This window comes from Heliconius melpomene, chromosome 5 (assembly GCF_056956725.1).
Source record: "Heliconius melpomene rosina isolate 202511_hmr_F chromosome 5, ASM5695672v1, whole genome shotgun sequence".
Taxonomy (NCBI): Eukaryota; Metazoa; Arthropoda; class Insecta; order Lepidoptera; family Nymphalidae; genus Heliconius; species Heliconius melpomene.
The window spans coordinates 71,232-98,998 of record NC_140393.1 but is presented as its reverse complement, the minus strand read 5'-3'; the positions used below and the strand labels follow the sequence as shown (position 1 = coordinate 98,998).

At 43.1% G+C, this 27,767-nt stretch overlaps 3 protein-coding genes across 9 annotated transcripts in view; 2 read left to right on the top strand and 1 right to left on the bottom strand.

Moving 5' to 3' along the window:
• LOC146538740 (calpain-11-like) overlaps window positions 1-1,119 on the top strand; it is a 29,270-nt gene extending 28,151 nt beyond the window's left edge. For all 7 annotated transcript variants that reach the window (XM_085185746.1, XM_085185742.1, XM_085185741.1 and 4 more), the window contains 3 exons: window positions 264-736; window positions 821-876; window positions 943-1,119. In XM_085185746.1, coding sequence (XP_085041872.1) covers window positions 264-736; window positions 821-876; window positions 943-969 — 556 coding nt within the window. In that variant the 3' untranslated portion in view covers window positions 970-1,119. The remainder of the gene's footprint in view (window positions 1-263; window positions 737-820; window positions 877-942) is intronic.
• A 5,722-nt stretch (window positions 1,120-6,841) lies between these two features.
• Mtp (microsomal triacylglycerol transfer protein) lies at window positions 6,842-17,698 on the top strand. The gene is made up of 7 exons (XM_085185304.1): window positions 6,842-7,237; window positions 7,313-7,510; window positions 8,558-8,656; window positions 8,738-9,073; window positions 13,120-13,310; window positions 14,891-15,158; window positions 15,780-17,698. Exons 1-7 carry the CDS (start codon window positions 6,989-6,991, stop codon window positions 17,049-17,051), a joined length of 2,613 nt encoding a protein of 870 aa, XP_085041430.1. The 5' UTR covers window positions 6,842-6,988; the 3' UTR covers window positions 17,052-17,698.
• An 873-nt stretch (window positions 17,699-18,571) lies between these two features.
• On the bottom strand, window positions 18,572-21,677 carry LOC146538738 (uncharacterized). Its single transcript, XM_085185302.1, has 2 exons — window positions 19,893-21,677; window positions 18,572-19,560 (listed from the first exon to the last, which is right to left on the bottom strand). The coding sequence occupies exon 1, from the start codon at window positions 21,546-21,548 to the stop codon at window positions 20,625-20,627; it is 924 nt and encodes a 307-aa protein (XP_085041428.1). The 5' UTR covers window positions 21,549-21,677; the 3' UTR covers window positions 18,572-19,560; window positions 19,893-20,624.
• Between the last annotated feature and the right edge of the window lie 6,090 nt (window positions 21,678-27,767).

Genomic DNA, 27,767 nt, shown 5'->3' with positions numbered 1-27,767 from the left:
CCTAAATAAGCCCTTGAAAAAACGCATAGTATCTACTTAAGAGGAAGTTTGAGGTTGGAGGGGGCCTCCAATAAACAAATAAGTACAAGGATTAGTGCAGCCTGTACCGGTAGTTTACATTATATTAATTAAAATTACTTTTATCTTTCTAATGTCCATTTAGGTTGCATGTGGTTCCAGTTTCGTGGTTTTTTATTTCAAGTTCCTAGGGCCTCCAGACCGACGTCATTTTATTAAAGTTACTCACGTGTTATTTTTGGCAGGGAAGTGAATGAAGACAACGCGATAGTGCGCGACGTGGCGGGCGACGGCGCGGAGGCGGTGCACGCGGCCGTGGCGGCAGCGGGCGCGCGCGCCGCCCTGTGCGGCTTCGCGCCCTCCGCCGCGCTCGACGCGCGTGACCTTCAGGCGCGTCTGCGCCGCGTGTGGCGCCGCGTGCTACCGGCGCGCCCTGCGCTGGAGCTGTGCCGCGCGCTCGTGGCGCTGCGCGACCCCGGCGTGACCGGCCGCATGCCGGCGTGCGAGCTGCCCGCGCTACTTGCGCTGCTGGCGCTGTGGCGCGCCGCGCTCACCGCGCACGCGCCCAGCGCCTACTGCGTGCGCGCGCTGCTGCGCGCCGCCGGCCTAACTGCCTCCAACAAGGTGGTAGAGTGCGTGGTGCTGCGCTACGCCCGCGGCACCCGCCTGCCGCCTGCTGCCGCCGTGCTCGCGCTGGCGCGCCTGCACCTCGCGCACGGTAAGCCCGCACCCCGCAAACACGCCTTCCCCACCCGCACGCCCTCACCCCGCACGCTCTCACGCGCCCCTCGTCTTGTTACAGAACGCTACCGCAGTCTGGAGGTGAAGCTGAAATCGAACCCTCTCTCGCTGGAAGAGGTAGGTGTGGTCTCAAACGTCGCGCGCCGCACTCTGTACATCTCACTAAGAACTTTTTGCTTGCAGATGATCCTGATGACCATCTACTCGTGACGTCAGCGCGCGCACCGTCTTACCTAAGAGTAATGTTGCAAAACACTATTTATTAATATTTATAGTACTGTTACTGCGAACGACCAAAGAATTGAAGCCGCGACCTGCAGAGCTAGTAGCGTGTGGTTCGAATTGGCTCGTAAGGCAAGTGTAGGTTACGTACGTACGTTGCGGGCACATGACCGCTCGGTCGCCGATGCGCCCCTGCAGCCGATACACGAGCAACTACGACATGAGACTTGTATGTGCAATAAAACAATCCAATATTTATAGTATTAACTTATATGCTAATACATTAAACTGTTTAATGTATTAGCATATTAAAAGTATTCTTCAGTTTAGTGAGTTCATTCCCCGTCAAGTATAACCAGGCCCTCTTTATGGAACGAGTGAATAGGTACCTAGGCAAGCATGCTCCACCTTCGTTCGCATCGTCACTTACCACCAGGTGAAATAGCGGACAAATGCTTGCCTATCAACAATAAAAAAAAAAAAACAAAGGGGTTTCAAATGGGTAGGTAGGTAGCTGGACCTAAATGTGATAAGAACCCATATTTAGATTACAATAATATTATAGTGCTCAGATTGTGATATACAAAATATTACTTACCAAAAATATATCTTTTGTTTTATACTACACCATTATTATAAAAATTGTTCAATGTTGTTATAGAATTTGTTACTAAATATACACATATATATAATTGTTGCTATGTTCAAAATATGAAATGTCTCATTTATGTTATAATTGTTATGTTAATTAATATAAATATATATTTTTTTAACTGATTTTTATTTATTACGTTTACTTTTTCATGATGCTGCTTTTATGTTATTGTGGTATAACCTATTTGTATGCGTTTGTAAGTTTAATTATATAAGAGGTGTACGCCCGTTGTCAAAAAGTAATGATATAAATTGGTTTAGGCGAAGCACGTGCTGTGCCAGTCTGTTCGACGGCCGCAAGCCTAGATTCGAGTGGGCGTCGGCATCTTCGCAAGTAGCAATTTTTTCAGGGACAGAGTACCCAGCTATCAACTAGTAGTAAGTCATTCATAGTTTATACACTGGTTTTAAGACGTTTTTTTGGTTAGCAGTAGTGACTTTCACAGCGACATCGGGTGGAAAAAGAAGGTACTCTGTCCCTGAAAAAAATTGCCGTCGGCATCCTCATAGGATGCCGACTGCGGTAAGGGCGCCCTGGGGGAATCAAATCTAGGCTTGCAGGATTATCCTCTTTTACAGGATATGGAATGTTGAAGTATGCTCTGCCTGTCTAATATTTTGGAAGCACTTATACCTCTCTGATCAATGGATCTTAAAATTTACAACTTCTTATGCAATAAACTCAAGTTCGGACGCCTCGTGCGGCTGACTCAAAGTTAGAATAGATTCCTTATTCAAGCAATGACTACATATTGATCTGTTCCCAAGACAGCATCCTAGGCACTTGCGTGTTCATAATTTAAATATAATGATGCACTAGGAATAAGTCAATCATACTTTTCCCATTGAGAATGTAGAAGAATGTTTGAACGGTTATGGATCTTAGTTGACCTTCGAAAATGCAGAATCAAAGATATTGGAGGAATGTTAAGTAAAAAAATTGAGGACACTTCGGATGACATGTATGAAGAGGTTGATGACAGTGGACGAGGTGAAAGAGGTATGTACAAACAGTAGTCTTTGGCGCTCCGTAGTCTAACTTCTTCACTAGTAATAACAGCGTAAGTATGTATTTATTTCAATTTTTTAAATATACATATCATTTTATTTCAGATTCTTATCATTATTCTCACTAATTGTCATTGTTCGTAAAACTGTATTAATACGGACAACACATACGAATTTCATTTTTTTTAAATAAATAGGGGTAGTTCATAGATGCCTCTTCAATAAGCATGTGTTATAATGTCCAAGCTTTTCATATCACCGCCAAATATCAGTATCAGTTTTAAATAATAAAAATAAAAAATAAAAATAAAAAAATAAAATAAAAATAAAATAAAAATCTTTTATTCTCAAGCTACATGGGCTCATAGCTGGTTAGTACAATGACTTAAGAACTATGTTAGTAAAATAAAATACAAAAGATAACAAATATAAATATAATAATACATAATAATATAATAACTTTTAAAACACATAGCTAATTTTGCACATGTAACCTAATAAATCTCCCTATTGTGGGCCCATCCACTCTATCTGCAAATACCTTCAGGATGCTGTTGGCGCTTGCCCTTACCCTTTGTATAACAGATGCCACCTTTTTGCGCATTATCGCAAAGTAATCACTTATGTGAGCATCTGCAAACATGCCTGATGCACTACAGTGACAAGGGTTACACACTGATTTTAAAAAATACAGTTTTTGTTAAAAATAACAATTTTAAGCTGGCTAAGACTGTATTGTAAAAGCTTTGATTATGGCGTACCGAGCGTGCCATTTGAGCACATTATCACTTCCCCAATGTCACGTTGTGTGGAGAAGACGCGAAGGTGGTTGTACGCTCTAAATGAAAGCTATGGTATGGTATGGTTCTTTAAAACTGGCGTTCCGAGCGTGCCAAAATGAAAACTATCTGTATTCTACAGCTAAGTGTCAGTTCAGTTCTTTGTTCTGTTCTGTTCTTTCTATTATGGCGTTCCGAGCGTGCCAGTTGACCACAAAATCACTTCGCCAGTGTCTCGTTGAATGGAGAACTCACGAAAGAGGTTGTACTGTGTTTATTTATGGCGCTTCGAGCAGCTAAGTGTCAACGCTCCGCTGTCAAATATGACGTCTAGTGTCATATGTCATGAACGCGAGTGACGTAGGGATGCCCGATGTTAGAGAAACATCGATGTCAACATCGAAGCTGTAACATCGATGTTCGATAAAAATCGAAAGAACAACATCGATGTTAGCTAACATTGATGCTTTTTTTTCTCATTTTTTTTATTCGCCTGTATCCATCCCGCTTCAGCTCATATTTCATTTCCACCATTAGTCGATTGTGAAGTATGAAGTGAACTCCAGTGTCGCGAAGGCCAGATAAGAAAATATAGAGAAATAGTAATTTCCATATGAAAAATATGTAGGATATTACATATATTAATAAAACGACAATTTATAAGACTCTAAAAGTAATAATGGTTTTTGTTTTGCTTACGATATTTCTTTCTCTCTCTTTTAACTCTAAACTCAGAGTGTTCATAATAGTTTTTTAAAGTGAGAGTAACACTCTTTCTTCAAGTTGAAAAATATTAAAAAGAAAAAACTTCTTCGAAATACAAGTTCAAAATAAATTTAGGTAAAGAGCTTAAGAGATACACTATAACGGGATGTATTATTATGACAAAGTCATCTTAATCTTAAGAGTTAAGATGTTCGGTTTTAGACAAACACATGAGTCACAGTTCTATGGAAATTAGAATGGACATTTCGTTTTTAAATTAATGGCGCAACGGGTTAAGTAGCGAGGTGAGTGTGTGTTAGTAAGAATCTGAATATTATTACACTTAAGTTTAATCTAATGACATATCGTCGGTGCGCCCGCCAAAACCGTTATGTGTATTTTTTTTATTTTTTTTATTTGATAAATAGCATTAAAATAGTACTCTGCATAGCCTACAAAAACAAATATGTAGTAATTCCGTCTGGAAGTCGATTTAACAAAATCGATATGTGCACATAATTTTTATTTTTGGCAATGACAAATTCGTTATGTGCAGCAATGATTCGATGAGGAATGTAATACATTATGTAATGTAATACATTAAGGGGAACCATCACTCGAGCCCTACCTTATCGGTATATAATGAAGCAGAGCTCAAATCTCAGTCACTGCCGATAGAAATAGCAGATTCAGAGCGAGGTATAGTATTAGTTGAAAATATGACTCATTTGTACCTAGATACCTACTGGAGAATTTGTAAGCCGGAAGTCAGCCGAACTCGGAACTGGTCACTTCATACTAGATAAATATGCTGGAGAAAACTTCAAGGAGATGGATATTGATGAAATATACAACAATAGAAAAGTTTGACTTTAATACGCAGCAGAGAGTTATAGGAAAGGCGTACCTGATACAATTGTAGAAGATACTTAACTAACGATACTTTTAATTCATGGATAAAGGAATTGTATGCCACCAAACCAGAATCATCTTCTGAAAGTAAACCAAGAAATCCTTCTTGTAAGTCAGCTTCTGTAAGAAGCCTGTGAGAATGGTTTTAGGCTTAGGGCCAAAAGTTCAAGTTTACTCATTACTGCAGAGCAAGCACATCACGACACACATGTTTGAAGTATACAGTGCCGGTTTTAGCACTACCGGCGCCCTGGGCGAAGTTTTTTCGACGCCCCATAACTACAATTCAATAACATCCATAAAAGAGAATGGGTACAATGAAATAACCATTTATTTAAAAAATATATTTAAATTATTGCCTTTCTATCTGCAAACTCTTTTATTAAGCATTCAAAGTCTATGTTTTCTGCAATTTCATTTTCGATTGATAAAGTTATTAAGTTTGTCAATCTAGATAGCAAGATTGACGATCGCAGATATGTCCTTATTAGCTTCAGTTTGGAAAACCCTCCTTGTTTATTGAAAAAAAGATAAGGCAAACGAGCGTACAGGTTACCTAATCGTAAGAGACCACTACCGCCGACGACCTCGTGTAACATCAGAGAAAAAAAGGAGAAAACGTGGCTTTTGAAGGTATCCATGTCGTATCAACCTGAAAACACTGCCATTGGTAGGCTATTCCACAGTGGCGTGGCGCGTGGCAGGAAGTTCGTACCAAACCACACAGAAGTGGAGTGGCACGTATCCAAATGATGTAGATGATACTTCAGTTTCTGACGTACTGTGCGGTTAGAAAATTCGGCGGCAGGTAACAGGTCAAACATTTCTGCAGAACACTCCCCGTAATAAAGCACAGCGAGGAGACATCTCTGCACAAAACGAATGTGTCAAGCCTTTCACATATCATTGGGGCTCCAACGTTCCGTACTGCTCTACGTTGTATACTATGCGTATGTATCAAATGGGTCAAGCTGTTACATGATGATGCACCAGCCCAGAGATGAGAAGAGTACTCCATATGAAGCCGAACCTGGGCCCTTTTCAGGGCCAATCGGTGTTTTGGCGTGAAATACTGTTGCGCTCTGCTTATTAAAATTAAATATACCTAGTTATTGAAGGGATAAGCATTAAAGGCTTAGTCTATCTATAAACCTTTCCTAACCACTTTCTAACAACCCTTCGAGTTTTCTATTAAACATTTTTTTGTTAATTATTATTAGTATTAATAACCATAAGATTAATATACCAGTACCATACTGTTTTATCGTTATCAGATTAACTGTTTTCACGTAAAAAAGGGCCAAACTAAAAATTCCGTACGTTTATCATTACTAATCATTAGTTTATATATGTTTATATATTTGTTTTAAGTTTAGTACATTGTTGTTATTCTCAAAATAACATTAAATAAATCCGATTATGGTCTTTTACAAAACTGATATGTGCATATTTTTCACTTGTAAGAAATGGTGGTTACAAGACAAATCTGATATGTGCATCAAAATGGTTAAAAAAAATTATTGCAGACGAAGGGTACATTTTATTATTTTCGCTTGTATCTCAGTTCAAACGTAACATATTTTGTCACCATACTGCATTTATAATTTTTTGATAAAGCTATTATTTAATAAATAAGATAGTTTTTTGTCTCTGCTGAAAACATGACTAAAAACACATAGCGGTTTTGGCAAGCGCAACGACGATATATAATTTTGCAGCAGCCCAGCAACATCGATGTTACGATGTTTTCATTAATGCAACATCGATCTTAAAACATCGGTATTTTGTCTACTAACATCGATGATCATCGGGCATCCCTAGAGTGACGTTAAGGGATGTCAATTTCGTCCGGTGCAATCCGGTGTTAACTTTTGAACTTTGACATGAACTTTTTAGATTCGATATGGAAAGAATTATAATTTAATAGAAGGAACGTGTTCCTAGACAACATGAATAGTTCAATTACATTATTATTTTATATTAGTATCGTAAGTTTAACGCTCTCGTCTTCGGTGAGCCGAGCCGACTACGGCGAGGTGAAGCTGTTCCGGCGCCCAGAGCGCTTCAGCGTGGAGTCCACGGTGCTGCTCAACGAGGCCGCGCGACGCGACAAGGAGGTCAGCCACAAGGTGAAGGCCGCGCTCGATGTCAGCCCCGTGTGGAGCGACCGCCATCACGACCACCTGCTCAAGTTCGAGGTGAGCCTTAATATGCCGCTGCTGCTATCAATCTACATCCATCCAAACCATTTAACCAAACACTATTTGTTGCAGCTAACTTCTCCTCAACTGTACTCAAAAGGAAAACAAGTAAATGCTGAGTACGCTCCATCACCGTCCATCTGGGATTCTCACTCACATTCCACATTCTACGCTCATTGGAAACATGGAATTATTCAGGCTGTTTTCTTGAACCAAGAGGAATTACTGGATATTCAAAACTTTAAAAGATCACTTATCAGCCTGTTCCAGGTACTAGATTTTCTATATATTATTAATCTAATAATCCTAGCCTTTCTTGCTAATAATTTGAACAATTTAATAACATAATTTTATTTATTTAAATTTAAAGTTCCTTGTGTCTGAAGTTATGTTTTAATGAACAAAATATATGTAATAATATAAAATATCTATTACTTATTTATATATACACCTATCCCCCGATTTACATGGTAGATACTTTCTTGAGAAAAATGTGTAAATCAAAAAATAAAAAAATAAAAGTTTGCAGAAAATGCATAATTTTGTGTTGTGTTTTTTTCAATATTTTTAGGTGTACACCACCAACCAGTTGTTTTTATTCACCATAACTAGACTGTTTAACAAAAGTTTAATAATTAATTTTTATTCAAATTATAATGTTTTAATTTTTTTATTTTAATTAAACCTACTGCCATCATTTCTCTCCAAAATTTCCTGCATTTTTCCCTCTAAATTTTACTTTAATCACAGCCGTTAATTTAAAATAATCTAAATTATGCACTCACTTGTAATTTACGAATATGTAATATTAAATCATTTAGTAAAGTGTGATAAAAACAAAAAAAAACTTATTTGGAAAACCGTGTAAAAGTGAAAATATGTAAAAAAAAGTACTGTGTAAATTGGGGGATAGATGTACTTTAATATCTAACAAAACTACACTTTTATATGATAATGTGTGGAATTAAATCATGTTTTTGCCTTTGTTGTGGATGTGGGTTTGATTACCTCTCATATTTTAATTTTTCCTGAAAAATTAAAGTATTAAATATTCCTGGAAATAATAATAGAATAAAGAATATCCTGGAAACTAGGCAAAGTGCACCAATGGCAGAAGCCGAATGGCTTCTGCCAATTTCTTAAAGAGCTGGGTGTTGAATAACACCCAGCTCTTTAAGAAATTGGCAGAATGTGGGGAATGGCAGTGCCAGAGTGGTGAATGGTCTTCTGGGCCAGTTTTAGTCTGCTATAAGAATGACAATATTGATGTTTTTATATTAATGGACGATTTAAGCACTAATTTAAATTAAATTTCAGTTTCAAGTTGTGGATGGAGAGGCAAATGAAACAGACATCTCTGGAATGTGTAAAGTGATATATGAAACTACTTCAATGCAGGTCATCAGGAAGTTTAAGGTGTAGTATAATTGAATTTTGCCACATAGTATAAAGAGTGTGTGTAAGTGTACAGGATGACACATGCACTTACACTTACAGAGCGAGTGTGAGTCCCCAGAGTGGGCGGTGGATGAGGACAGCGGCGACGTGTCATCGAGGCGAGTGACGCGCGTCACGCTGACCACGGCACTAGACGCTGTCGACGACGTATACGCGGAGGAGCTGCACGTGTTGGGCGCCGATACCTCGCCTGAGCTGCAGCTAAAGGCGCGCGCGTGGCTGCACGTGCGCCGCGTGCCCGACGTCGCCCTCGACGACCTCTCTGCCGCAACCGGCGACCTCCCCGCCGCCCTCGCCGCCCTGCCGCCCGCCTTCGCCGCCACGCCGCTGCCCGCGCGTCCGCCGCAGGACCTGCCCGCGCTGCTCCACCCGCCGGTACGTCGCCCGCCACATGGCAAATATCATACAAGTATATTTTCCTAGAACTTTGTGAACAATATTAATAATACTAGGATGAGGTCATGTAGAAAGCACAAGCTGGAGGATATGTATATATATTAATATCAGTGAAGGTGAGAGTATTGTGCATGGATTGTGGGGCTTGGCAATCTGCTCTCTCTCTGACTTGTAATTGGATAGAGGTATGGTGTGAAGCTAAAAACAAGTGTATAAAATTTGTTGCTTAATGGTAGTTAAGTTTTTTTGTTCAGAAACGATTTTAATAAAACAAAATAGTTTGATACACTTAATTTTAAGATTGTTCTAAAATTAATGGAGGAAATCCATATCATCCATCCATCCAATCCATCCATCTAGGCTCCATAAAGTGTCTCACTCATTCATAGGTCAAAGTATACACTTTTATAACAAATTTCCAAACGACGTGGTTAATTTATCACTGAACAAATTTAAAAAAGTGGTAAAGCACAGGCTCTGCCAAAAAGCTTATTACTCTGTTAAAGATTATGTTCGCGATAAAGATGTTTGGAAATGAGTTGCTCTATTTCTAAGTTAAAATTGTTAATTGTGATTTATAACAAATGTTGGCATTTAAAAAGAGTGGCCATGAGTTTCTTTGCCTGTATCTTCTCATGAGCTCAACCATTTGAACGGGCTTTTTTCAAGTCAAAATTGCACATTTTTTTTTGGTTATTTTGTTTTGCTTTTTTTTATCTTTTATGACATGTCCAAGTGAATGTTAAGCATTTTTATAATAATAATAATAATAATAAATTTATTTATTTAAGACATTAGTCCACTTGTTAGTAACAATTAAAACTTACCCTATGTTAATACAAACACAAACACACACATATACAAACAAAAAAAACAAAAACTGGCTTCCGTTGAGACTCCTACACTATTGACTGTAGCTGGTAGCAGGAGCATGGAGATTAGCCCAGCGACTAAGCAATGGGGAGTCCCATCGGTCAGCCAACGTGCTCAGGATGGTGTTCGATGCTCCGCGCACTCGCGCCCACAGCGAAGCGCACCGCTTTCTAATAATCGCGGGGAAACAATCGGTACGCGACTCGGCAAACATCAACGACGCGCTACAAAAGCGCGGCAGATCGAACAACATCCTGAAAGCATTATTATATTGAACGCGCAGTGCGCCGTATGTCCGCTGCGTAAAGTTGACCCACAGACTGCACGTGTAGAACGTTTGACAGTAGGCTTTGAAAAGCGTCAGTTTGACCTGTTGGCTACAACGCGCAAATCTGTGAATCAACATGTTACAGCGGACAGACAGCGCCCTACGCTCTCTTTCTATATCCACCGTGTCTGACAAAGTCTCAGTGACCCAGTGACCTAGATATTTAAATCGGTCAACTCTTTTTAACTGAGTGCCCCCTAGATCAACACTAGTTACTGTCCGTTGACTCCTCAGGTCCTTCGCCTGGAAAACCATGAACTCACTTTTAGATGCATTATATCTAAGCCCATGGGCCACCGCGTACTCTTCACACATGTGAAGCAACTTATTCAAAGCACCGATCGACGGGCTCAGCAGCACCATATCGTCTGCATAGCTGATGTTGTTGATGCACGTCCCTCCTACATGACATCCTATGTAGGTGCTGCTGAGCCCCTCGATCAGCTTGTTAACATAAAAGTTAAAAAGCATGGGTGAGGACAATCCCCCCTGCCTCACTCCACATTCCAAACTGTAATCATTCGACTGCTTTCCAGCCCATTTGACACAATTCCTCTGGTTGTCATACCAATATTTAAATATTGATATAACATCGAGAGGTAGATCGGTTTCACACTGTAGCTTATTCCACAATAAATTGTAAGAAACTAAATCGAATGCCTTCGACAAGTCCAAAAAGCAAGCATACACCGGAGTTTTTCGAGCTGTGTAGTACTGCACAGTCTGCCTGAGACAGAAAATGGCACTCTCTGTAGACAGACCAGGCTTAAAACCAAACTGTAAGTCATGGAGTTTGATACTGTCGGCCAATCTTCTGTCAAGCAAACCGTCCAGCACCTTAGCTATAATCGTAGCCAAGGATATAGGTCTATAATTGGACAAGTCGGAGGCATCCCCCGTTCTATTCTTTACAACAGGTACAACAAGAGTGTACATTAACTTATCCGGTAAATAACAATGACTCATACATAAGTTAAAGAACATCGTAAGAACTCGCGGCAAGTGCAATCCTGCGTACTTCAGATGCTCGACACTAAGATCGTCGTGCCCGGGGGACTTACCCCTAACCATTTCTTTAATAATTGAGGCAACCTCACACTCCGAAAACCCCACAGTGAAGTCCCCGTCACGACATCCAGCATCGAACACCTGCGACTGCGGAAGGAGAGGAGACACTACTTTAAAGTGTTTACGGAAAGCATTCGCTATATCAGTCGGATTAAATTTACCATCTACACTCACGGGAAGGCTCGATTTTGGATTCAGTTTATTAGTGTTATTCCAAAATTTATTAAAATCTTTATTAGCATAATTTTGAGCAATAATATCCAATTTTATTTGTTTTTCATTATTTTGACAATATTTTAATTTACTTTTAAATAATTTTCTCGACTCGTGCATTTTATCGTAAATGAAGCCAGTATAAGGTTTACCGTATAATATCCAGGACTGATACCAAAACCGAGCTTCCCCATGAGCGGTACTGACGTGTTTATTCCAGCCTGCAATACACTTATGCCTCTTAATTCTTTTATCTATATAGCTACATTCGGCTGAATCTCTCAGAATACATATAATCTCGTCATACATGGACGCTATTTTGCTTTTATGATCAGCACTTGAACATTTTTTGTCAGCACATGAATATAAATCTACCGGAAGGGTTATCAAACATAATTTACTATTACAGCTATCGGTATACTTCTGTATCTGATCACTATCCCTTTCAGCCCATTTAATTTTATTTAAAGATGGTGAGGGGGCCACAATTTTCAACTGAATCTTACTTAAATTACATTCAATTAATAAGGGAAAATGATCGGACCAGTAAACATTATTATACATAACAGATGCATTAAGTACAGAATGCCGCGCGGCACTCGTAACGACACAATGATCAAGCCATCTACGAGAACCATGTGAATCACTAACGTACGTATAGGTATTATGGAATAAAGATATTTTGACTTTGACTTTGACTTTGAAATCAATTTGTGCAAAAATCTTACATAAAAAAATATCAATTACAAAATATAACTCAGTAAATCAATGCATATTATGCATAAACATATGCATAGTTATTACAATTTAATAACCTAAAAAATATTATTGAAATAGGTTAGATATCATTTGTAAAATCTTACACTGACGTGATTTGTTTACTCTACTGTTATCTTTTGCTTACATTTGAGACTAATGAAGTACATTTTTATACTTTGTACTGTACTAGCGGACCCGGACGCGGCTACGCCTGCTTGAAATATAAGAATATAATTTCTATAGAAGAATCATTTTAATCTAGATGAAATGCTAAAAGTGACTATTATATTTATTTTCATAAGGATGAATATCAAAATGTCGCGGTAACGGTTGCGTAGCGACGCGACGGTTATTATAAACATGGCAGAATAAATTGCATGTCAAATTAGAAAGTATTTTAATTTATTACTATATATGTGTAATGTAATGTTATATAGCCTATAGCACATCTGAAAAATGCAGCTTTCATACAAAACAAAAACATAGTAAATCGGACCAGTAGATCCAGAGATCTTAGCGTTCAAACAAACAAACAAACAAACAAACAAACAAACTCTTCCGCTTTATTATATTAGTATAGATTTCAATGCAGTATTGACTTACTTAATCATACAACATAGGAACGACGAATAGATAGATAATAATTGTTAGTAAAGTAACAGATGCTATGCAAAATTTTACGAATCTTAGTAATAACTTCTCTTTAACATTTTTATTGTATGTTGAAAATTTATATTTGTCAATAATATAAATAAGTGTTAACATAGGAAGACATACGTTACAGAGCAGCGCAGAGGAGGTGACAGCGGCTCTGTACGAGGCGGCAGCGCTGGGTGGCGCGGCGGCGGGCGGCGGCGGCGGGCTGCGGGACGCGCGCTCCGCCCTGCGCCTGCACGCCGCACTGCGTCGCCCCGCACCCGGCGCTCTCGCCGCGCTGGCCGCGCTGCTGCACGACGCCGCCGACCCCGCGCTGCTGTGAGTCACCACACATTTTCTTTTAATTCTCCAATTATTGAGACTGATACGATTTTAATATAAATGGCGATTTCATTTATTGAAAAGCAAAAAATTTAAATAATCTATTCTCAAATTATAAGTGACAGTGACAGTCATAAAAGTGGTATACAATTTGTAAACTGTGCTCAACTGGCACGCTCGAAACGCCATATATCGAGAAATCAATCAATCAATCAATTTGTAAACAATTAAACATTATTTCTAGTGGCATCTTACATTGAGGACATTATTTCTTGTGTAGATAAAAAAAAGCAAGTGGACCCAACTTAAACCGATTTCAGTAAGGCTTTCGATAAGGTTGTTTACAAAATCTTATTGATGAAATTAAACTCATATGGCGTTGCAGGTGTTTTCCACGATTGGCTAGGTTCTAATTTATCGGAACGCTCATTTTTTTCATTAAAATATTTTCTGGTGTTCCGCAAGGTTCATACCTTAGTCCAATATATTTATCAATGACCTTCAACTATGTTTTAATTATTCCACTCCATTTGAGGATGTAGTAAAATTTCAAGAAGACTTACATGCCCTAGTTAGTTGGTGTCAAAATAATGGTATTAATGTATCAAAATGCTTTCATGTTAAATTTACAAGAAACAATAATATTATACCATCGGTCTACTTCATTAAGAATGCGCAAATCAGTGAGACACAGACCATAAAAGATTTAGGAATCACAGTTGATAACAGCGTACATGCGTATTGAACGGGTGCAAAAGAGATTTGTTAGACATCTCGCGTTTTCTTTTAATAGAGCTAAATGAGACAAGTTCTCTTATAAGGAGCCACAAGATTACTTTAAAATATCTGACCGAAACACTCGGAGAGACGCCATTGACCTGATTTTCTTACATAAATTGGTAAATTATGACATATATTGTCCGCATCTTCTCTCTAAGCTCTATTTTACTATACCCCCTAAAATACCTCGGAAACCAATCCGTTTGCTTGCACTACCGCAACGGAGAACAAAATTGAGATCTAATTCTCCTATTACAAGCCTTAGCTCAGTTTATAATAAGAAATGTAGTGTGTCCACAAACATTGATATCTTTAAAATGTCTTTAACAGCAATACAATGTGTGTACATTAAGTAATAATTGATACTCCTGGTTATGTACTCGTTTATGTACGTGTGTACCCCTAATGTAATTTTAGTATATTTTTATATAATTTTGATACGCGCTTATTTATTTGTAAACCTATGTTTATATAAATTACCATTTCATGATTGTTCACAACCACTTTATATTGCATGCAGTGTTTATCTTTAAGTAGCAGTACATTAATTGTTTTAAGTTTTTATGTTAGATTTACTTGAAATGTAACAATGTATGAGCCGTTGGTAAACTTAATAAAATAAATAAATAAATAAATAAAAATAAAAAAAAATGTCACTTCAGTTAAGTTTGGTGGAAAATAAAGAAAACAGTGAAGGAACAAATAACACATTTGTTTTCATTTCTGTAATTTTGTTTTGTATTTTTATATAAGTAGTGTAAAAATAAAGAATAAATAAATAAATGTACGTGTAACAGGGACACGGCGTGTGCGGCGCTGGGGGGGGCGCGCGACACGGCGGCGCACGCGCTCGCGGCGCGCTTCTTGCGCCTGCGTGGCGCCGACGTGGCGGAGCGGCCGGCGCGCGCCTACCTGGCCGCGCTGGCGCTGGCGCCACGCACGCCGCCCGCCGCGCTCGCGGATGCGCTGGCCGCCGCGGACGCGCACGGCGCCGCCCTCGCCGAGGCGGCGCTGCTGGCGGCCCCCCGCCTTGACCACCTCAACGCGTCGCTGGCGCGGTGCAAGGTACGCCTCGCTTGGGATAGTCTTCAATCACCCTACGGTTCACATGAGCGCGCGGCGACGCTCGGTGGTCTCGGCACGCTGTTTGAGATTGTAACAAATCAATGTTGTTGTTCACATGATCGCGCGTCGCCGCGCGTGTTCGCGCTCCGCTCGCAAGATCTTGTACCGCGGGTTGACAAGGCGACAAGGTCGACAGGGCGACAAGATCTACTATTCTATATAGACCTGTTCAGTTGACCCGCGCGGTTTGAGGCAGACGAACCCACGGAGCTACGAAAATGGAGGACGAGGCCTCTATTGATTTTACCTTCATTTTTTCTTTTAGTGAAATGCAATATAAGATATTGCAGCACTTTTCAACGCAAGCATAAATAAGTCAAAAGTCATTCTAAAGTACTTGAAAAATCAACCTTCGTGTAGTCTTAATGTGGAATATAAAGTTATAAGCAGGCTTAAGAAAGTCTGATTCAAAATAGGGTGAACCCAGTCGTCATATCGTCATTGCCTTCGATGACGACGTCCTAGTTTGCGGTATAATACTCACAAGCAAATAGCCTCAAGCTTGTTTTCATTTTGTTTTTATGATTTGTATGTCATAGTTATTGCTTTTTGTATATACAGGATGACGAGTGTCGCCGCGTGCGCCTTCACGCGCTCGGCAACCTTCGCCGCGCAGACACTGCCGACCTCCTACTGGAGCATGCCGAGGGCTCCGCCCCCGCACCCGCCCTCGCCGCCCTCGATGCACTCGCTGCCCTCCCCGCCGCCGCTCTGCGCCACCCCGCGCGCCTCCCGCGCCTTGAGCGCCTCGTCTTGGAACCGCGCGCCCTCGAGCTGCGCGCCGCCGCCCTCGACCTGCTGCTGCGCCTCAGCGCGCCCGCGCCCTTCGCTCTCCCACGCGTGTTGCTGGCCCTGCGCCGCCAGCGCGCGCCTCCCGCCTTGCGCCGTCTTGCCTGGCAGCGCCTGCGCTCGCTTGCGCCGCGCTTCGCCGCCCTGCGCGACCTGCTGCGCGTGCTACCGCGCGAGTTGCGCGCCTGGGACGAGCAGGCACTCGCCGGCACCTCCGCCGTGCTCGAGCGCCACCTCGGCGCCGCCGCCGGCTGGAGCGCCGCGCTCGAGTCCGTGCAGCTGGAGCGCGGTGGCGCGTTGCGACGCGGGCGTGTGCGCTTGCTCGCGCGAGCTCCCGGCGCCGGCCACGATGACGACGAGACCGATCTGCTGGCCGTAGAGCTGTGGACGCGCGGCCTCGAGGGTTTCACGGGTGCAGCGCCCGACGGCGACGCCGAGGTCGAGGAGATGAGCGGTGGGCTGACGCTCACGGTGGGCGGCGTGCGCCTGCCAGCCGTTACACTGTTTACGGGGCAGGGTGAGCTGCTAGGCCACGTGTGGGCGGGCACGGGCAGCGAGCCCACGCCCGTGATGCGCGCGCATCGGGTGGCGCGCGGGGCGGGAGGCGCTCTGGCGCTGCTGGGCGGCGCGTCGCTGCTACACCGGCAGGCGGCCGTGCTGGCTCTGGCGTTGGACGCACAGGCGCAGGTGTCGCTGTGGTCGCGCAGCGCGCGCACGGCGCTGACACTGCGCGCGGCGCTGGCGTCGCACGTGAAGGCGCGCGCGGTTGTGGAGTGGGGAGTGCTGGGCGCGGAGGCGGCGCTGGAGGCAGAGCCGCGGCTGCGCGTGTCGGCGGATCTGGACTTCTATGACGGCGTGTCGCTGTGCGTGCGCGCGTCCACGGCGGATTGGTCGCCGCGCCGTACCGTCTCGCTGCGGGCGGAGGGCGGGCGCCGCGTGCGGCGTGCGCGCTCTTGGCGCTGGGCGTCAGCGGGGCGCACGCTGGCGCTGGGCGCGCCCAACGACGCGACGTGCCGTGCGCTAGGCGCCGCCGACGACGCGTAGTGTCCGTGGTCTCCGCTCGCTCTCACAAGGCTGCTCGACCAAATAGTCCGATGTCGTCGCGACGTGTCCCAGGAGGGAGTACGACGCCGCGCGGGCGCATGTAGCATATATATCGTATAGTATAGTAATATAAGTAATAATAATATACTTTTTTACTTCATAACATGCTTATTGGTCACAAATAATAATATGTATTTATAGAAAAATTGTTTGCTCTACTTCACACAGAACTCACTTATAAAAAAACGAAGCAAAAAGATTGTTAGTATTTACGTTGCTAGATATTGACAAAATGTTGGGTACACTTAAAGTGTAAAGAAAAAAAAATTTTTACCTATTGCACAATTTTATTATAAATAATAAAAACCTATACCTATGCTAAAGCATTAGGTTAGATGCATGCATACAAGTGAATTAAAAAAATATATTTATGTCATAATCTATAGGATCTATATGTGCTGTGTGTAGCACAAACGAATCTCTAGAAACTTTACAAACACTGTGATGAGTCTATGTCTTGCAGTTTATAAGTAAAATAATTTATTTAAACATATATTATTAAAATAATCACGGAAATTGTATTTTATACTTTTTTATATTCTATACTCTATTCTATGTAAAGTTTAAATAAAATGGCATTTACAATACTAAGTAGTATTATTCCAACTGCATCAGTACAACACATTGTATACTATAACTGTCTCGGTAGATCACTTTCCCAATATTGGAATATGAATAAACAACTCTCGGGTGCGGTCGCCGAGCTGTCGGATATGTAAAGTTGGCGGGAAAAATATGCTTGGGTGTTGTGAGCAGTACAGCGAATTGTTATTAACATTATTGTATGAAATATAGCATTTGAAAGTGAATAAGTGTTTGGATTTCTACTCTTTTCGTTATATTTTCAACAGCGAGGCCATGTGAACGTGGAGTGATTGTGAGAAATTTGACGCTTAGACTGCGCTAGTATGAATTGACCCTAAGACCTCTAAACGATATGTTATTATCAATTTATTCATAGCTACTAATTAATAATACATTGATTTGTAAATAATAAATACTTTTACTTTAATATTAGTAAGTACCGAGAACAATTTGTTTAACAACAAGTATTTTAAATATATATCAGGGAAGCAGATTATTTAAGTTGCCAGTTGTCAAAGCCAGATGACGTTGCCTGTCACTCTGACGTGACACCGATCGATGACAATCACATAAAACCGACCGCACGGACCACAGAACACATTTACTCAAAGAATGTTCACTGCATACTAAAAAAATAGGTGACAAAACGATGCTGCTGCCATCTCTGTGCGTGCCCAACAAAACACAATTAGCGGGAAATTTAAAATTTGGCTTTAAATCGATCTTTATTCAAAAATCAGAATTATTACTCTTTCAAAATAATTTGGAAGTATTATTATTTAAATTATGTAATAATACCTCCAAATGATTTTGAAAGAGTCTGAATAATTTATGGCACAATAATAAAAAAATAATGCAGAAAGAAAACTAATAAATACCTTACATTTTCTTTATTGCTTATAAACATTTGGTTTAATTATATTTTCACAAATAGTATTTATGCAAAACAATTAAAATATACTGCTAAAGATTACAACATTGCTACAAGACAAACTTGCCCTTTTATGTTAAAAACAATAACAATTTTAATTTTTATAAGTAAAATAGATCATAATCTGCAAAAAATATATAATTTATATATTTATTAACCTATAAGATTGTAGGCAGTTGTACTTGATTGTTGTGTTATTGAATTTCTTTTTTTTAAACAATTACAGACAAAGATAAAATTAATAAAGTAGGTATAATGAACTTAATACAGTGTTGGTCAAATTAAATCTAACATTAATATACAATTACTTTTAATATATCTATTTTCCTTTTTAACAATTTCTGATAATCTGCAAATTGTTTATTTTTAACTAAACAAAATCTTTTTATTGTTATGTGGAAGACACTATTACACAACATATACATAAAATCAACATTTTCTTTAAGATGTTCCTCACATTGGGCAAGTAAACTAAAATTTACATCTTTTTCCAATTTGCAGATTGCAAGTTTTTTGAGGTTTAAAGAATATGATGTTTCGTATAAATTATTGCAGATTGTGGCACAGTTCTCAACACATAAAATCTTATAAAAATTTTCAGATACATAGTTTAACTTCTTTTTAGCATTATCATATTCTTTGAAGTCCATAAAAGTGTACAATAATATATTATCGGTATGTTTCAATTTTAAAACTGAATCACAAAGCTTGCATTGGGGCGAGCTATGACAAATGTACAATTTTCAAAAAAGTACATTTCTTCAAATGATTGAGTTAGAGAAAAAAGACATACATTTTCTTCAAATGAAGAATTATCAGTCATGTTGATACAGTGTGGCTGCCTTTCTTTCAATCTGCAGAATCACTATTTCAGCAGCTAAACAATTTATCCATATAAATTTGCAGTGACTGTTGCCTCTCCAGGTAGCAATCCTGAAAATAACAAGAGTTAATAAAGGTCAGGTTACAAAAACTAAAATCAACATATCATTGTTAGATGAATGTTCTTGATTAAGCAATTAAAAGAAAATTAAAGAAATTGTTTAAGATTAATGTAATTTTAGTTGTAACTATTAGTATTTTTTAAAATGTATCTGTGTTTACATTTTAAAATTGTTAATTAATATTTTATTTTTACATATATATCTATCTTTTTTAGGTTTCACTGTTACCATAAGATAGGCTATTTATTATGATAAGTTTTTATATTAGATATATTGTCATTACAAGTGAACTACTATTAATTAATAATATACTTGAATTACCATTTGAATACTTGTCAATACCGTTCTTTGCAATGGTCCAGGTATAACATTTGCAGGAAAATGTGATGTCCCTGATTGTTCAGTGGAAAAATTTTATTTTATTAAATTAACTACTCTAGATAAAGTCATGTCTTAAATGTTGTACTTGGGCCAAGTTTTGCTTCCCCGAAGGCCCATGGTATTCTATCGATTTTCAGAAAAAAATTTATGGTGAACATAGAATGTTATGTTGCCACCATTTTGAAAGGGCTTTTTTTTTTTATTTTAACATCTACATCCACGGGCGCATAGTTGCCCGTGCCTTTTTTTATTTTATAAAAGTTATTTTAATGTGGCGTACTTAATTTTAGGACAATTTAAACTGTACTTATATCTAGAGCTTATACTAGAGGGGTTGGATGAGACCCCTACCGACATTATTATTATTTTTTTTAAATGTTATTAACATATATAACTTATTTTATATAATTACTTTATACATGTAAAGAACACCTTCGCCTATTATATTTGGCCTGGCTCATGCAGAACGCCTTCCCTGAGTTTTTGGATCAGTGCCTCTATCACCCTATCATCTCTTTGTGACATTGCCCCTTTTAGGTTCGCCTCCACCACCTCCGTAGATGAAGCACCCATCGGCTGATGAAGTTGCCTATTGCGTCTCCGCCGTCGTCAGAGTAATAGACACAGGTGTTGGTGTGTCTCGTCACTGCGACGACTGCGTGAGAGACGCTCTCATGCGCGTCCGGTTCGGATGATGACGACGTCTGCGAAGGTCTGCCCCTGGGCCTCATGGATAGTCATGACTCGCGAACCTGCTCCAGCTCCATATCCCTGGTCTTTCAGCTGCCTCTTCTCCTCCTGCGTGTGGACCAGATATAGGGTGCCGTCATTACAGTGTGGTATTCGCGCGTCGGTGTATCCGAGAACCTTTAGGGAGTGGACAATGGGGCTTGCGGAGTAAATGCTGTTATATACTCCGGCGAGGGCATAGGCGACGTCCATTGGGCTCCGGTGTGTGCAAGGCAACTCGCATGTGATGTTGGTTGTCAAGCTAGGCCTGCAGTACGTTAGTTCGAATAGATTTTGTCTGTCGATGTAAGGCAGCTGATTGATATCTCCGATGAGTGTGACCTCGTTCGCTCCTGACAGTCTGGCCGCCATAACAATGGCCCCGAAGTGGTTTATGAGGGCTTCGTCCACCGTTAGCCGGTTTATAACTATTCCCTCATGAAAACCGTTGACTAAGATCGAGGCCATTGTTCGCACTCTCTTTGTCGCCTTCGTGCCAAGGCGGTGCGCCAGCTTCTCTCTTAGATCTTTCGCGGCCTCTACTGTGGTTGTCGCTACTACTTCCGTGTCCTCATCGAAGTGCTTGATAATGTGAGTTGTCTTACCACACCCCGGAACCCCATTTACCCAGGAAAGTTTTGGTAGCTCCCAATTCACGAAGGCTGCGCCCGGCTCAGGATCGCTTGAAATGGCGTTTGCCATTCCGAGTATCCTATCGTCCAGCATCACTCTCGTGCATTCGGCCACTACTACCACTTGGTCCCTCTCTGATGTTAGGAATTTGGGGGGATCGTCTACTCTTGCACTTTCGACCAGGCCTATAAAGCCCTTTGTGCTGCTATAGGCCGCCATGTACTGTCCCGTCATGCTTCCGTGAATGACGCAGGAGCTGACGTTGTCATAGATGGCGGCTTTGGCTTCATTGAGCTCCACTTCCAGGAGTTTGAAGTTCCCTCTTTGGAAAGTCTAAAGGATCTTTTTACAGACATTGGTGTTTACCTCGCGGGTTGCCTTTAATGTGGCTAAGAACTCGATGAACGCATTTATAGCATGCTCCTTTGGGCTTCTGGCCATTTTTAGGTCAGGTAGTTTTATGTTGCCTCTGCTGTGCTCTAGTACGCCTTCGCGGTGTCCTTTTTGTTCCCGTTGATTTCGGGTATCGAAAAAGGCTTTGACCTCTCTCTCTTGCGTGCTAGTTTGGCGGGCAGCCTTAGAGGCAGAACATTTTGGAGTTTCTTCGACTCCCGGAATATCAGCCTTAGAGGCAGAGCATTTTGGGGTTTCTTTTTCCCTTGGAGAGACGACTCCCAGAATGGCCCTCGCCAAAGTCCTCGAGTTGTTATGTTTGGGGGTGGGTGTGTTGGTCTTGCTTGTGGATGGCTCGGGGTACAGATTCTCTTGCAGCCTCTCGGATCCGCTCTGCTTCGGCGTTTCGGTTGGAGCCTCTGTTGAGGGGGAAGGTAGATGTTTCTTTGCCTTTAGGAAGTCAAGGCATTCCCCCCGTTCTTCGTAGACGACTAGCTGGTGTTTGTGGGCGACCTTGAGGCATTCGTAGTAGTTTGCTATGCTGCCTCTATAAGGTTCTACCCTCATTGCGTCTACGCTTATGGTCTTAGGGGCTCCCTGCGATATAGGGGGTCTGCGATCACTTTTTTCTGTGACGGCAGTATTCGGCAGGGGGTTCAGCCAGCCTTTGCCATGTCAGTGAGTCTATTTTTCCTGACCTCACCGGTGTTCTACTCGTGCTTCCTTTGAGTAGGGCTGCTAGTCCTGGTGAAATTTGGACTCTATCCGGCGGTTCCGAGCGACTGAAAGCTATTCCCACCCTTTCTGATTCCTCGGCCATGAACAAGGCTTCTGACCCTTATTCCGGGTTGTCCGTCCGCTGCCTTCTCATTTAGCATTGCCGTCACGTTGGTTGTGGTCAGTGTTGGTGGATTGTGCTGTGGCGGTTTTCCTTTTGTGGTTAGTTTTCTCCACTTCTTTGGCAGGCCTCCTGTGGTCTTTTTGAGGGAAGCCAGTAGTTTATTTATTGTTGGTGTTGTTGGTATTGTTGGTGTGGCAGAAGCAGGTGTCGAGTGTGTTTGTTGGATTGGCCCGGGGATTGGAAGTGGTGCGGAAGTTGGTATCTGGGGAGCTTGTGGAAGCGGTGCAGGTGTTGTTGGTGGTGTGGGTACTGGTGTTTGGGAATTTTGTATGAGTGGTGCAGGGGTTAGTGATGATGCAGGTGCTGGTGTTTGGGATGTTTGCGAGGATGGCGCGAGTATTGGCGCGGAGGGGGGAGCCACTAGCGAGCTGTTGCGTTTCGCGGCTGTTATGATGGCTTTACGTGCGAAGGTGAGGAAAGGTGTCCTGGTGGCTTCTGATTCTAAGATGGTGTGGAGTGATTGCTGGTCTAGGTTTTTGTTGATGGTGACCTCCAGCATCGCTCGATCTGAGCCGTATCTTGGGCAGTCCAGGATTACGTGCGTGACCGTTTCCTCACATTGCGGATCGCAGAGACAAGATGGGCTGTCTTTTAAGTGGAATCTGTGCAAGTAGGCGAAACCTCCGTGGCCGGTCAGTAGCTGGGTGTCTGTTGGTGTTATTTTTGTCTTCCTTACCAGAGTATATGCCTTTTTGACGTCTGGTAAGAACAGCTTTGTGACTGATCCGGTTTGGGAGGCCTCATATCTCGCTTGCCATGTCTTGACAGTTTCCTCGCGTATCCGCCTTCGGACGTATGATACTGGGACTTTGTCATAGTCCGGTGCCGTCTTCTTTTTTATTGCCGCCCTTTTCGCCAGCTCGTCTGCCCTTTCGTTGCCGGGTGTTCCAACGTGGGCTCTCAACCAGAAGAACCGCACTGTCCTGCCCTCGTTCTGGATGTCATGTATGCAGCTCTTCATATGTAGGCTGAGAGGGTGAGTCGTCGATGGGGATTTTAGTAGATCCAAGGATGATCTCGAGTCGCTTAAGATGTTGGTAGCGCTCGTTTTCGACTTTTTCACCATCTCTATTGCCCTGAAGAGTGCATACATTTCCGACTGGGAGACAGTGTTGTGCGGCTCCAGGCGAAATGTGGAGAACTTCCTCTCGCTACCCTGGTCCCACAAGGTTAGGGCTGCTCCTACTTTACCCTCGATTTTGCTGCCGTCGGTGAAGATTAGGGGACCGGCTATTTGGTGTTTATCGAGGGTCTCCTGGTCGAGGCTCTCCAAGCGCATGTACTCGGTTGTTTTGAGTTGTGATGGATTTTGTAATGGTCCCACCCTGCGCTCTATTTCGCGTCCTGGTGGTAGGAGGTCCACGCAGTACCTCTTTTTGATCTTGTACAGATTGGCGGCTTCCTGGATTCGAAGGTCAAGGGGGATTAAGCCTGAGAGGACCAGTGCCGATGTCAGAGACACCGTCCTGTAGGCCTTGCATATTTTTTGGGCAAATCCTCTTTGCAGCGAGTCTAGTTGTTTCTTTATCATCAGCTTCTCGGCTGCCGAAGACCACGCGCTTGCTGCATAGAGGACGATTGGCTCTATCACCGCCACGTATATGGTTCTCACTATCTCGCCATTAAGACCCCACGTTACCCTCGCCGCGTACGCTAGTCGTTTGTAAATGTCTGCAGCTTTCTTGCATATTGCAGATGCGTGCGCGTTGAAAGTCAGCTTGGAGTCTATTACGAGTCCTAGGAGTTTTATTTCCGAGACCATACTCAGTCGGGTGCCGGACATGTAGACTTCGGGGGCTTCAAACTTGTTCTTCTTGGTAATTACCATCGCGTGGGTCTTATGCGCGGCGAAGCTCAGTTTATTTAGCCTTCCCCAGTCCTGCACCTCGGCTAGGGTGGTCTCGGCTTGGCCTTGTAACTCACTAGTACTATGGCTAGAGAAAGCGAGGACCACATCGTCAGCAAAGGCCTTACAGTATATCCCTCTAGACGCCATTTTGTGCAGGAGCGAGTCCAGGATGAGATTCCAGAAGGTTGGTCCGCCGATGGATCCTTGGACACAACCCTTCGTGGTACCCTTTTCGCTGGTTGCTCTGGCGTAGTTGATGATGACTCTTCGATCTTCCAGGTACGAGGCCACCAAGGAGTAGAGGTTTTTTGGGCATCGTTTCCGCACCAATTGGCTCTTAAGTGACGGCCACCAAGCATTGTCGAATGCGCCCTCTATGTCCAGGGATACAAGGAGTATTGTCTTTTTTTTCTGTTTAGTTTCCCCTCGTTTCCCCTTTGCGGCGTGAACCCATATTGGCTGGGATGAAGCGTTGGTAAAAGGTGCCACTGCAGTCTTCCCACGAAAAGCTTCTCGACCGTCTTCCCGTGGATCGGTAGTAGCCCTATGGGACGGTACGACTTTGGGTTGGTGTAGTCGTCCTTTGCTGGTTTACGAAGGATGCAGATGTGGGCGATTTTCCACTGCTTGGGGAAGTATGACAGTGATAGACACTTGTTAGCTATCGCCAAGAATACCTCTCTGTCGCAGTTGATCGCCATGCTGCATATGTCGGAGGTCAGGCCGTCCGGTCCCGGCGCTTTCTTTGGGTTCTGGCTCGAGAGAACCATCTCCAATTCCGCGTCCGTGAAGGGGGGGTCGTCCTCCGACAGATCTTCAATCTCCGCGGGAGTTCTTCCTTCAGTGGCCTCTCTGACTCGCTTGTGCAGTTCAGTTTCGCCATCTATTTGGTCGTCAGGGTAGAACGTCTTTGCCAGGAGCTCCGCCGACTGATCTGGTGACAGTGTTTCGCCAGCTGTGTTCCTTAGCAACATATCGTCTTGTCTTTTGGACGTCTTCCTTATAACCCTGTAGATGCCGTCCCAAACGCTCTCACGGTCTTGAGAAGTACAGAACTCCTTCCAGCTCTGGGTGGCTGCCTCTCTTGCTTTCTGATGGTATGTGTCCCTTGCCTGCATGTACTCTTCGACAGTGAACTCTCTTCGTCGGGGCGCAGCGTTTCGGATTCGGCGTTTCTTCCTAAGCACGTCAGACTGTAATTTGTGTAGCAGGGTGTGACTTATTAAGGTCACATCCACACAGCTCTCGTAACACCTCCCTCCTCTGTACGTTTCGAAAGTTGGTATATTGCCCGAGTTTAGAACGTGGAGGTCCAGCTCTGTTGCGAAAGAGTGATACTCCGCTCCGCGATGATTTTCGGATTTGCTGCCCCACCAATGACTCCAAGCATTCACGTCGCCCGCCACTATCAGATGGTTGGTGTGAATTTTTGTGGTAGCCTTTTTGACTTGGGATAGGTATGGGGATAAGTTCTGGTCGCCTTCAAAGTACACGGAAAGTACTCCCAACGACAGCGGCTTTGAGATGGACGGCAGCCACGTTTTCGGTCACGATCTGGGGGTCATGGATCACCTCCAGGGTGTTTCCGAAGATTATTATGGCCGCTTTAACTGGTTTCTGGCGGTTTAGAGTGCACTGGATGGTGGTTGTGCATGGTTGAGATTTCATCTCACCAGTCCTTACTACATACGGCTCTTGGACAAGTGCGATTGAGATCCCTTCCTCTACCGCCACCTTGTATATTTCCGCCGTCGCCAGTTTGGAGCGTTGTAGGTTCGCTTGAACGAACCTTAGTTCGCTCCCGGTTACTCTGCGCACCTCGCAGGCGACACGTGGTGAAGTGTTTGGGGGGCCCTTAGCAATACTGAACCCTGGAACGTGCTATACCATCCCATTTTTGTCTTTCCGGGCATTCTAAGCTATAGGCTGTATGTGCCTGGTCCGCGGTTTCCCTTTTTGATTTTGCGCAATTTGCACACCGGGGGGTTTCTAGATTTTGCCGTTTTTGGCAGACCTTCCCCGCGTGGTACTCTCCGCAGTAACTGCATAATTCCGTTCCGGCTTTGCAGAGAGTCCGGGTGTGTCCGAAGCCAAGACATTTGGCACATTGCACTAGTGGGGATTGATCCTCCACCGTGCACCTGCCAAAGCCTATGTAGATCTTCTCGACCTCGGTGAACCGCTTATATATCACCGGGGAAACCTGAAGTACGGGATGGCATTCGTGGGGGTTCCGGGCGCGCTTCCTGTAGCGAACCCGTATCCTCATGTCTGCCTCTTGGATGTTTTGGAGGAGATGTTTGTTTTGAGATGTGGTGTATTCCACGAGTTCCTCGTTTGTAAGGCAGCTGAGGACTCCCCTCACGCACACTAACGGGTCTTGATTGGTGGGCTCTTTTATTGTGAGGTTTTGTGACTTTTCAATTTGGCTTTTTACAATGTTTTTGTCCTCTTTGGTAGGGCACCGTATAACGACCTTCTGATCCCTGGCCTTTCGGACCCTATCCACTTTTGCACCAGTAGCCCTGAGATCGAGTGCGTCTCTTATCCTCGTTATGACATTGTCACTCGTCTCTGTTGGCAATTTTGACGCGATGATAAGTGTGTGGTTCGGGTGGGGAGCCTTTGGCTTGGCAGCGGCCTGTGCGAAGGTCTTCGGTCCCGTCACTGGTTGTTTCTCGCAGTTCGCGAGATCCGTTACCCTCTTCTTGATAGTGGCCAGAGTCTGTTTTACCTCCTGGACCGCCAGCTCGGTGTCTATCGACGGCCTCGGAGAACTGCGGTCACGGCGCCGCGTTTCTCGAATGGTTCGCACCTCAGAGGACATTATTTCTAATTTTTCTTTTATCCCGCATATCTCTGGAGTTATATCTTTGGGTATGGGAGGGGGGGGGGGGGGTTGTGGCATGTTGATTTTTTCTTTTATTTCTGTAAGTGTTCGTTTCTATCGCCTGCAGGGACTCCGTCAGCCTCGCTCTTTCCTCGGTGTCTTTGTCGTTGTTGGGGGCTTGTGTCTCCGATTGCCTGTGCAAGCTTTCGGACACACGGGACGCCAGGTTGTCCACGTCCCGCCGAAACATTTCAAACCGGTTAGCCAGAGATGTCAGGTGGCTTTCTATTCTTTTTGTGGCTTGTTGTAGTTCCTCCCACTGGGTGGAAGGAGTCGCCTCTGTGTTTGTTTGTGTCACGGCAAGCTACCAGATGACTTTCGACAGTGATGAGTGTGCTTCTTTTATCTCCGCTATCTCTCTGAAGGGTTGCTCGATCTCGTAGCCCAGCCAGCTTCTTATGGATTGGGCCTCCTTCAGGT